General features: G+C 38.6%; 1 protein-coding gene across 2 annotated transcripts in view; it reads left to right on the forward strand.

Annotated features, from left to right (window-relative positions):
* LOC126260025 (galactosylgalactosylxylosylprotein 3-beta-glucuronosyltransferase I) overlaps nucleotides 1-12434 on the forward strand; it is a 45189-nt gene that overhangs the window by 15854 nt on the left and 16901 nt on the right. Inside the window, exons 2-6 of one of the 2 annotated variants that reach the window (XM_049957190.1) lie at nucleotides 18-91; nucleotides 3537-3646; nucleotides 4166-4319; nucleotides 4499-4645; nucleotides 8082-8378. In XM_049957190.1, coding sequence (XP_049813147.1) covers nucleotides 18-91; nucleotides 3537-3646; nucleotides 4166-4319; nucleotides 4499-4645; nucleotides 8082-8378 — 782 coding nt within the window. The remainder of the gene's footprint in view (nucleotides 1-17; nucleotides 92-3536; nucleotides 3647-4165; nucleotides 4320-4498; nucleotides 4646-8081; nucleotides 8379-12434) is intronic. The other variant, XM_049957191.1, reaches the window with a different exon arrangement.

Here is a 12434-nt window from a genome sequence, read left to right on the forward strand (position 1 = left end):
ATTTTTAATTGAAGTAGTTATTTGGTTTCCTGTTGCAGCATCAGCACCAGTAAACTCTGAAAAGGGAGAGCCAATAGCACTGCAAAGAAGTGTGAGTAATATAAGTATTTGTATATGTAATAAGATTTACATTATTTTTGCAACTGCATGTGGGAACCATTGTAATATGCTATTAACTGAACTCATTTTAGTACCATCTTTTCATTAAGCAGTTGAAGTATCACATTATCCTTAACATTGAAGCTGGTTGTTATTCACATAATGCCATCCCTTGCATTTGTTTGGAGGAATATTGTCTGCAAAGTAATATCAGTGAAATAATCCTTGCAGCTTGCACCCTTCGATTTTCTCAAAGTTGATTCCTGTCCTTTCAGAATATGGTTGGGAAACTACAGTTAGGACTGAATTGTAGACGTCTCCTGTATTGTACATTGATGTTTTCGAAATGCAAATACATAATTTACACATTCATGTTGTAGAGAAATGCTGATTTAATCTTGACTCGTACAGCCTTTTTCAAGAATGTTCCCTGCATTTGTATTTAGATAAACTTGTCAAGCATAGTTATCAGCAAATTTCAATGTGTTAAAGAAATGTAAATTAATTTAGAAACAAAGATAACAACTCATCTGGTAGTAGAGGCCTTAAGTCATAAATAGGTAAATCAACAAGACTGAGAACTTGCTAGCTTGTAGACGGCTACACACACATTCCTCACATGCAGATGGGATAGTGTGTTAGGCAAGCAAGCAATCCGTTTCTGAGAGGCCAGTACTTCAACTAATTAATAGCTTTTTTTGGAAGGGGGGTGGGTTTATTTATACTGACAAAACAGCCTTCTTTGGACTGATAGGCATAAATCATTCAGTGTGCAGTGACAGTAAATGTAATATATTTGTCTTCATGTGCTTATATAAGAGGTGCTGTTCCAACTGATCCGATTTTAGTTCCCACTGCACTGTTTCTTTTGGCTGGAAATCTTGGGCAATCCACGTAATCTACTGGCATCTACCCAAAAGGCTGGTTTCTGTGTGGCATCTGCCTCAAAGGCTGATTTCTGTCTCTAGTCATATCCCTGAATACAAGAACACTACTCTTATTACTACAGTTACTATTTTGCTTCTCTACCACATTTCACTCTGATATCATTGCTTTGCAGACGTGAAGTAGAAAGTGAGTAGTGACTAGCATATTTATCATAGTTCCACGCATCATTTTCATTTATATCTTTGTAAAATCAGAGGGTGATTAGATGTATATGTATTTTAAGAACAGAACAATACAAATAGCTAAGCTTTTGAGACATGGTCTCGGACACTTTAATCTGTCTCTACTAAGAACTTACTTATCTAACAGGTGACAGTCATGATAAACAAATCCAGACAAATGAGTGGTCCCATAGGGTTCTGTCCTTGGGCATTTTCTATTCTTCATGTACCTATGTGAATGATTTACCACCTCTTCTGCAACAAAATGTGTTACAAATGCTGATGACAAAACTCTTGTGGCCGTTGATCGTAGTTTGGAGCCAATAAAGAAGATAACACAAACAATGGTCAAAAGTCTGTGAACTGAACTGGCTCTATGCCAAGAAACCTATCATAAATTATACCAAATGTATTTCTAAGCCCATACATTGGTCAAAAAAAGTTCATGATGCGTATGATCCTGTAAAACTTCTGGAAATTCACTTGAACTATTGGTTTCCCCATGTTTGGAAAGTGTTGCTGCTCCATGTCTGTGTCTTGTATTGATGAATAACCTCTCCAGTTGCTAAAAAGTCTTTATTTACTCCACAATCGATTTTGGCTTTTATATTGAAGCCATTTTCTAGTGAAATCTGAAATTGTTATGGTGAAGCTAAGTCAAATAATGTGGCAAAGGAAAGTACTCAAAACCACCACAGGCTTTACAGGTAGTTGACACATCACAATTTTCAAAGAAATCATTATATTTGCTCTTCATTAAAGCCTGTCTTCTTACAGTAAAAAATTATGCTCAGAGTGTGACATGGAGTAGCACTGTTCATGGCTTCAGTACCAGAAATGGAAATACTGTGCATGTAGAGTATGCCAGACAGCAAATATCACTGATGTTTTAACCCTGTGGTGCATGAATTTCACTGCAGCAGACAACTTTTAATGGTCAATTCTCCAGTGTTTTCAATCAGTCATGAGGCTGCAAATGCACACGGGACACAACACCAGTAAGAAGTGCCCACTGCAGTGAACTGTGTGCATTTACAGCCTCAGGACTGACTGAAAATACCAAAGAAGCGACCATTAACAGCTGTCCACTGTAGTGGATGCTATGCGCCACAGGGTTAAATAAACTGCTGTGAAACAGTATGCATTACCACTGTCTGAGAGTTGGCTAACAAGAAATTTGAAAGTTACTAGCAAAAATTGTTACTTTACAAATGTCTGAAGAAGACTAGCATGTCCCTGTAAAAGTTTGTTTCTCCATAATAAAAACGGCATTATTTCGGTAGACTTATGCATGCGCACGCACGCCAGCTCACACACACACACACACACACACACACACACACACACACACACACACTCTCTCTTACACTCTACATTTTGACCGGTAGTTATTGCCATTTTAGATTCCATTTGATCACTGTAAAGAAAAATGTGTGATCCATATTGCTCAATACTAATCATAGACTAAATACTTTGAGCTCTTATTCGCACCAACAGGATCCATACCCCCAACTTGTACTTTTTCAGTCTGTGAGTTGATCTCGCAGGACTAACAGCATACTTATCTTTTCTGCAGAAATCAAAAGTGATCCTGGGTCCAGAAAGATAGGTGAAGGGTAAGATTTCATACATTCTATTGGTATTGATATTTGTGCACTTACAAATTTCTCATGCTACATAGAAAACGGAGAGCCCTCATTATGGTAAATGGAGCAGTGTCCGTTGCAAAGAGTTAACTGATTGCAAATGGACATTCTGTTCTATTCATAAAGAGGCAAACATGACCACTGGAATATCGTTGCGTCATACCCACAGCTATCGCAAGAACTCGCATGTCCCTGTAAAGTTTTTCTTCTTCATTATAAAAACAGCACTACTTTTTTCAAGTTCAAGCTCATCTTGGAATGGTACATATTGTTTTGTTCTGCACAATTATAATGAAGAGCGAAGAATATTGTGCTGGAATTAGAATATAAACTTATACACCAGTTCCACAAATTTTGTGAATGTTCTGAGACAGAGATAACTTAAAAAATGACTATTTAACATTTCCTAATTGTAAGTCACTTCTGACAGTTGTATTTTCGTGGGACTTTTGTTCAGTTCATATTTATTAGCTTTCACATTTCTAATCATTTCAGTTTTTACCAGTTATTTCTTTGATGTTGAAAGAAGTATGCCTTCCTTTCATAAAGCTGATATTCTGTTATCTGCTTTTGACTGAGATTGTTGGCCCCACTTATTTGTCATTATGCTGCATGCAACAATTTCCCATCATTATTTATGACAGTATTTCACTAACTGTTTATCTTGTGCAAATAATTGCAGTTGACACAACCAGCAGTAAAACGCTCTTCAGATGGAAAATCAGACTTGCCAATAATTTATGTGATTACTCCAACATACTCAAGACCTGTACAGAAGGCTGAATTAACGCGGTAAGTTGTGAATAAATCAGAAAATTACTAGTCCTAGGTTTGAGACATAGGTAAAAGTTGGCGATGACAAATTTGGATTTAAAAAATATGAACACAATTTTCTATTAATTTTTCAATTGCTTCTAACTTTTTCAAAACTGGACATAGTTATCAGTAAAGAGTAATCTGCAATCTTCATTTAAAGAACCTCCACTAATTTTCAGTCCATCAATCACTTGTCTTCTTATTACCAGTGTCGTGCAGTTTCCCTTCTTGAGATCATTCATAATTACATGATGAGTTTCAGTTTTTATTTATTTATTTATTTTCAATTGGAAGACTGTAAATGACTGTAATTTCTAGTCTTTATTCCAGCTTTTATAATTTTCATTATCATTGTATAGACTGCAAGATCGTTAATTAAGGAATGATCATAGGTAGCTAGTTCTTGTGGAATGTAGCTGCAGAGTTGAATTTTCTCTTTTGAAAGCATTATTTCCTTTATTTGTGCATACTTCAATATCCATTTGTTCATTGCAGATTTTCTCATACTCTAATGCTTGTTCCTCGCATTCATTGGATTGTAATTGAAGACTCTGATCATAAAACTAACCTTGTTAAAGTTTTTCTTATGAAGACTGGTATTCCCTACACACATCTAGCAGCTTCAACTCCTACTCGATGGAAGCAAAAGGTATATAAACTATTTAAAGAGAGAGGAATGTTTATAAATTTGGAAACTACATTTAAATTTTTACTTTGCTTGCAAGAGGATATCTTCATACTGTTATCTCCTCTTTCATGCTGCCCTATGTCAAATGCACTGCCTATATTGTAATTAAAATTGAAACTATATCACATTTATGATTTTAGGAACCCAACTGGAAGAAGCATCGCGGTGTCTTGCAGCGCAATACAGCACTGGAGTGGATCCGTAACAATTTGGCTGCTACTAATGAAAGTGGTGTTCTCTTCTTTGCTGATGACGACAACACTTACAGTTTGGAGATCTTTGATGAGGTGATGAATTGTAACTCTTTCATTAGTTCAGAAATCTTTTATCCAGTTGCTTCATGCTACTGTGCATGCTGAAAAAGAATGAATCTACGATAGGGGAGCAGGAAATAACAGAAAGAAAATGACACAAGAGGAAGTATCACTTCTGATTACATCAGTTTACAAGGCATTAGAATTAATAAAATAGGTAGCTCAGTAACAGGAACTCACGTGGATAGCCATGCATGTTAAAGTGCCGCTTCCAGAATGGGCACAGACATTTAGAAAACTTTCAATGCCCCCCCCCCCTTTTTTCACGTGAGTAGAACTTCATGCAAACTGTTAGGGTACACACATTCTATCCAGGGGAGTAAATAGGGTGGCAATGAGGAGGGCATCCGACCATCTATTAAACCATGTATGTCAACACCCTTAATAATCATGTCAGTTCTGTGTTGCAAGAGGAAGGCACAAGAAAAAAAGATAGCTTTCAAACAGGTCACATTCAGTTAGATTGTTCATGCTCACTCTTTAGTGTGCATTATCCTAATGAAAAGGTAATCCGAATGATTTTATTAAGATGACTGATGTATTGTTCAAACTCACTTGAGATTAGTTTCTTGTCAGCTTCTATCACACAGTTCATTGTATGCAGTTAGTTTCAATCATAGCCAGTGAAGCCTCTGTTTACCCTTTTAAAAGTTTCATTAGCTTTCTCTTTGTTCAATGGCATAATCATATTTTTATGTTAAACAGTGAATTGTAGTACTGTGCACATCCTTGTTCTACATGCCTTAAGCTCATAATCTCAAACAGTATGCACAATCTTGCAGTGGCACAATACATTTACACGCAGCAGGTAACTTGCCAGCTTTTATTCTCTATTGTTAAATAATCAGAGCAAATATGGAGATATACACTACTGGCCATCAAAATTACTACACCAAGAAGAAATTCAGATGATAAACGGGTGTTAATTGGACAAATATATTATACTAGAACTGACATGTGATTACATTTTCACGCAATTGGGGCGCATAGATCCTGAGAAATCAGTACCTAGAACAACCACTTCTAGCCGTAATAATGGCCTTGATACGCCTGGGCATTGAATCAAACAGAGCTTGGATGGAGTGTACAGGTACAGCTGCCCATTCAGCTTCAACACGATACCACAGTTCATCAAGAGTAGTGACTGCCGTATTGTGACGAGCCAGTTGCTCGGCCACCATCGACCAGACGTTTTCAATTGGTGAGAGATCTGGAGAATGTGCTGGCCAGGGCAGCAGTCGAACATTTTCTGTATCCAGAAAGGCCCATACAGGACCTGCAACATGCGGTCGTGTATTATCCTGCTGAAAAGTAGGGTTTCGCAGGGTCAAATGAAGGGTAGAGCCACGGGTCGTAACACATCTGAAATGTAACATCCACTGTTCAAAGTGCCATCAATGCGAATAAGAGGTGACAGAGACGTGTAACCAATGGCACCCCATACCATCACACCAGGTGATACGCCAGTATGGCGATGATGAATACACGCTTCCAATGTGCGTTCACCGCGATGTCGCCAAACATGGATGCAACCATCATGATGCTGTAAACAGAACCTGGATTCATCCGAAAAAATGACGTTTTGCCATTCGTGCACCCAGGTTTGTCGTTGAGTACACCATCGCAGGCACTCCTGTCTGTGATGCAGCGTCAATGGTAACCGCAGCCATGGTCTCAGAGCTGATAGTCCATGCTGCTACAAACGTCGTCGAACTGTTCGTGCAGATGGTTGTCGTCTTGCAAATGTCCCCATCTGTTGACTTGGGGATCGAGACGTGGCTGCATGATCCATTACAGCCATGCGGATAAGATGCCTGTCATCTCGACTGCTAGTGATACGAGGCCGTTGGGATCCAGCACGGCGTTCCATATTACCCTCCTGAACCCACCGATTCCATATTCTGCTAACAGTCATTGGATCTCGACCAACGCGAGCAGCAGTGTCGCGATACGATAAACCACAATCGCGATAGGCTACAATCTGACCTTTATCAAAGTCAGAAACGTGATGGTACGCATTTCTCCTCCTTACACGAGGCATCACAACAACGTTTCACCAGGCAACACCGGTCAACTGGTGTTTGTGTATGAGAAATCACAGGAAACTTTCCTCATGTCGACATGTTGTAGGTGTTGCCATTGGTGCAAACCTTGTGTGAATGCTCTGGAAAGCTAATCATTTGCATATCACAGCATCTTCTTCCTGTCGGTTAAATTTCACGTCGGTAGCATGTCATCTTCATGGTGTAGAAATTTTAATGGCCAGTAGTGTAAAACCAGGAATCTTCCATATGGAATTGTAACTGTTAATGTCATGTCCATGTATACTTCACATGCTTTGTAAAGTCCTGCATATAGCAGAAGAGACCCGACAAACTGTCCACGAACTTTAGTCAAGAGTGTATCCATACATTACAGTGCCACCCATTAATTTATCATCAAAGTCCATGGAAACTTCACTGCTTTAGCTAGTCATAATGTACCTGGCTCATAAGAAATGATAGGTCTTTCTTTCTCACCTCATGACTAATTGGTTCCATTTACCATATAGTCTTCCCATCATTCCTTATGTGGCAAGTGTTAGTAATAAATGAACTTGAAAATTTGATAGTTGAGGAGGCACTCACATCTGAGTTCAGATTACATTCAATTATTTCAACTTTGTCATCTCTTTCTTCTGATATTCATCAGAATGGCTATTCATCAGTTCATAGCACCTCTGCCACAGTTCCCTTGCCAATGAGAAACATCAAAATTTCCTGAAAGTGCATAAGAAACAATGTTGGGACATATTATGCCTTCAGTGGATAGGTACTGAATTATGTAACTTACCAGAACTGTGGTGTTTGAGAATTTACATAATAGTTGAAACAGGTGAAAAAGCTTATAACCTTAAATACTTTTGTGAGGTCACTTCAGTCAAATATTGAGCATCAATGTGGTCACTTCACTGTATTACAAAGTAACACAGGTGGACACTACGGGTGAAAATGTACAGTACAAAGAAATGATGAGGCATCTAGTGGTTTTATTTATGGAATATAAGACAAATTAATAACAAAAGAATAAGCATTTAAGTCATACAGAAAAGATGTGACCAGTTCAGGGCTAAATCATCATAATTGCTATTGTGCCAGTTTGTCATCCAGTTTATTCAGTTTGTCAAATTAATTACTCCCTAGTTACAGAGTAGCTTGTTAACTCGAATATTGATTCTTCTACTCACTACACTCTAGGAATTAACAAAACCTAAATTACTTTCAGAATAATAAGAATTTGAAAGCAGCCTGTAAAGTGATTTCAACATCTACTGCAAAACAGTAGTGTGACAGTAAATTTCAAAAAATGATATTAGTTTACTCTGGGAATGTGGAGTCGTGATGATAGAGGTTTGTTGGCACTCTTTCAGATGCGACACACTGAGCGTGTGAGTGTGTGGCCGGTGGGCCTGGTGGGAGGTCTCATGGTGGAGCGGCCTCTCCTCAACGAGACAGGCCATGTAGTCGGATGGAACAGCATGTGGCGGCCAGACCGTCCCTTCCCAGTCGACATGGCAGGGTTTGGTGTTAATCTCAGGTTTTTCCTCAGCAAACCTCAAGCAAAATTCTCCTACAATGTGGAAAGAGGGTTTCAAGAAAGTGAACTGTTGAGACATCTAGTGAATTCCTGGGATGAGCTCGAACCCAAAGCAGACAGATGTACAAAGGTATTTAATACAGCATCTTTAGTTGTAAGCATGCATATACATATTATTATTATTATTATTATTATTATTATTATTATTATTATTAACATTAAGCAGAAAGGAAGGAGAAAGGGGATTTATCGATATCAAAAACCTACATTACGGACAGGTAGACAATTTAAGAAAATTATTTATAGAATGAGCAGAAACTAGCAAAATACACAAAGCAATCACTCATATAAATACATCGGCTACACCATTGCAATTTCATAACAACGTCTACAACCCTTTAGATCACGTAACATCAACAGATACAAAGAAAGTAAATTGGAGAAAGAAAACACTACATGGCAAGCACTCGTATCATCTAACACAGCCACACATCGATCAAGACGCATCCAACACATGGCTAAGAAAAGGCAATATATACAGTGAGACAGAAGGATTCATGATTGCAATACAGGATAAAACAATGAACACCAGATATTACAGCAAGCATATTATTAAAGATCCCAATACCACAACAGATAAATGCAGACTTTGCAAACAACAAATAGAAACAGTACATCACATCACAAACAGATGTACAATACTAGCAATTACAGAATACACCGGAAGACATGACAATGTAGCAAAAATAATACATCACCAACTTGCCATACAACATAAACTAATAAAACAACACGTTCCCACATACAAGTATGCACCACAAAATATACTGGAGAATGATGAATACAAATTATACTGGAGCAGAACCATTATAACAGATAAAACAACACCACATAACAGACCTCACATCATACACACCAATAAAAAGAAGAAATTAACACAACTAATCGAAACATCCATACCCAATACAACAAATATACAGAAGAAAACCGGAGAAAAAATTGAAAAATACATCCAACTGGCTGAGGAAGTCAAAGATATGTGGCATCAGGAGAAAGTTGACATCATACCAATTATACTATCAACTACAGGAGTCATACCACACAATATCCACCAGTACATAAACGCAATTCAGCTTCATCCAAACGTATATATACAACTAAAAAAATCCGTAATTATTGATACACGTTCAATTACCCAAAAGTTCCTAAATGCAATGTAACATGTACCGTACAGTTAAAAGGAAGTCGTGCTTGATAAAGGTCCGCATCACTTTCCATTTTTAACCAGACGTAATGTCTGAGACAGGAAAGAATAATAATAATAATAATAATAATAATAATAATAATAATAATAATAATTCCTCAGGGTTTCTCATGACTGTACGTGTGTCAATCCAAGGTACTCAGTCACGCTGCAACCATCGCCGGATGTGAGCCTCGTGTCGTTTTGGTCACAATGCATCCTCGTCCTCTTCATTTACCGTTACGGGAACAGATTGCCATGTAAATTGCCGCTGTGCTTTGATTGTGCACAAGACTGGGTCTCAGATGTCATTTAACTGCCCTTGTTTATTAGTTTTCCATGTAGTCGGATTTTTGCTACGCTCTTTCAGAATACAGTCCCAGAAAGCATTGGATTGTTGCAATAACTTTGTGGTGTCATAAATCATGGCATGTGCATGGGTGATACAGTGCTTTTCTATATTACTTTTTCGGCTGATGGTAGTGTGGCATTTATGCTCAGTGCATGTCTCCTGTATTGTCCATATTGTATGGCCTACATTCTCACGCACTGGCAAGGGATGCATTAGATACATTGTTTCCAGGGTCCTGATCCTTGACTGATGTCAACACACCTTTCATTTTGGCTGGTGGACAAAACGTGCACTTCACATTATGTTTCCAGAGTAGTCTTCAAACTTTAGCTGATGTTTTCCCAACTTATGGGATAATCATCATTGCAACAGGTTTTTCTTTGTCCTCAGCAAGCTGTGGTCTTGGGTTCTTTAGTCTCACGGCACACTGTGTCTGGCAGTTGCTGTAACCATACATCTAGAACCCGGCCCGTAGGTGCCACAGTTCAGCTGCTAGATGGTCATGTCAGTGAATTCACATGCTCTGAGGAACAGTGTCCTGCGGACACCTTCTCATTGTGAAAAAGCTTGACAACTGGAAGCATGCAAGTGCAAATTTTTGTGTTGGTTTATGGTAGACACTGTATCCTAGTATGACAACTATGTCCAAAAATTGAAGTTGATCATTTTCTTCTATCTCCTCGAAGTCACGCTTCCACCACCAATGCACCAGGTCAGCCCCCAGAGACAGTCAGCTGGAGGCTGTGCATGGGGGGATACGAATACAGTACTAACTAGGAAACTCATCATGACTGCCTGAGGATAGCAAAAAGTTGGCTTGTGGAAATTCCGTGCCTTCTGGACAATGCTAGTGGGCTGAATACCCAAGAAATATATTAAATATATTCCTATGCTATGGAAACCAAAAATAATACATAAAGTACCACTACAAGGAGGAGATGCACAGTACAATTGAAGTTTGACAAGTTTGGAACAGTAAGGACTACTGTGTGGCATACCATGTCTTTCTGCTGAGATTCCAAGAGGACGGAATTATACCATCTTTTGCAAACTTAGTTCATCGCATCAGGACTCTGTCAGCCGGATCACCAGAAGAGCCAGTCTGTCCCTGGTCAAGAAGAGAATCAGGTACACTTGACACAGGCTTGACAAGAACTCTTCACACTATCTGTAGTTAGCATCAACATTCTCTCCTGACAGATGCAATTAGTGGGTCACACACTAACAAAGCATGGCCTTTGGCAGCTTGCAGATAAGCTGTAGAAATATGAGCACCTTGTGGTTAAACCTAGTACTAATAGATCTATTATTCAGGGGACATAATTGACAACATTACCTTATCTGTCGTAGGAAAAGAGGCTAAATTTTGCAGACACTCCAATGATGCTACCCACTGCAAAATTTATTAGCATCATGAAACATGTTCTTGTACTTAAATGGGATGCTGCAGAGGAAGTAAGACGTGAAGTGTGACATATTGTTGCTAGGGGGGTTCCACCAGAGCCAAACATTACCAGTGAAGAGAGGAAAGCACTTAAGTGGCCCCAGGAAGATTCTGGCAGTTATCTTGCCAGCCGTCAAGTGAATTGTACAGTCATGCTGTCATGTTAACCTTTTGCCCTCCATAAACAGACACAGGGCAGCTCTGTGCACTCTTATTTAAATTGCCACTGTCCAAGTGGTGAGCACACTTCATAGAATTGCAGTCTCTTTGGAAACAATGAGGCTGCTGTCCAGCAGATAGGATATACATAAAAAATGCGCTTTCATTCAAATAACTTCCAAAACATTACAGTACAAAACTTTTCAATTTACGATATTTTTTGAAACAAACATCAGGGTGAGAGCTGGGTTTCATGTGCATGTTTCACAGTAATACACAGTTTCATGCCTGCCACCTGTTTTTATTTTGTGACTGAATACACAGCACAATCCTTATGCTTGTTCCCAGGAAGCTTGTTAAATGTGCAGCTTTCCATTCAAGCAATCCTCATTATCAGAAGTTGAACGACTTCCTCGTTTTTGCCCTGGGTTTCTTTCTTCACCAACTAAAGTCTCTTAAAACACTTTTATGGAATACTTTGTGAGACAGTTTTTTTAAATTGTTTCTCTTGCAGTGATTATTGTATAGCAAATAGCTGTTTAACAACCAGAAGTACAGTTTTCACCACCACTTCAGACTTCATTAGAAAACCATAACTGGAAATAAAATGGTCACATTGATCAACTCCATCCATTTCGAAGTGTAATCAAAAATCACATTTGGTTTCATTATTTCTTCCCTTTCCTTGCTGTTTCTCCTTTCTATAAATGACACTGAGTTATTTGCTGTTGTAGAAAGCTTGAAAAAAGTTCTTTTATCTTCCCTTGCCGGAACCATCATTTTGTTATTGTGGAGGCATTTTATTGATTGACCTGGATCGTTCCTATGAGATGCACATTCTGTTTCAACAGTTCATCAGCTAATGCAACACCTGTACAAAAAAGGTCAGTGTGCAAATGACACCCTGATTGCCCTGTAACATTGCTGATATAGCCAGCAACTGAAGAACCAATCTCTCAGAAAAATTAAAGTCTAGACAAATAATTGA

The sequence above is a fragment of the Schistocerca nitens genome, chromosome 5 (assembly GCF_023898315.1).
Source record: "Schistocerca nitens isolate TAMUIC-IGC-003100 chromosome 5, iqSchNite1.1, whole genome shotgun sequence".
Taxonomy (NCBI): Eukaryota; Metazoa; Arthropoda; class Insecta; order Orthoptera; family Acrididae; genus Schistocerca; species Schistocerca nitens.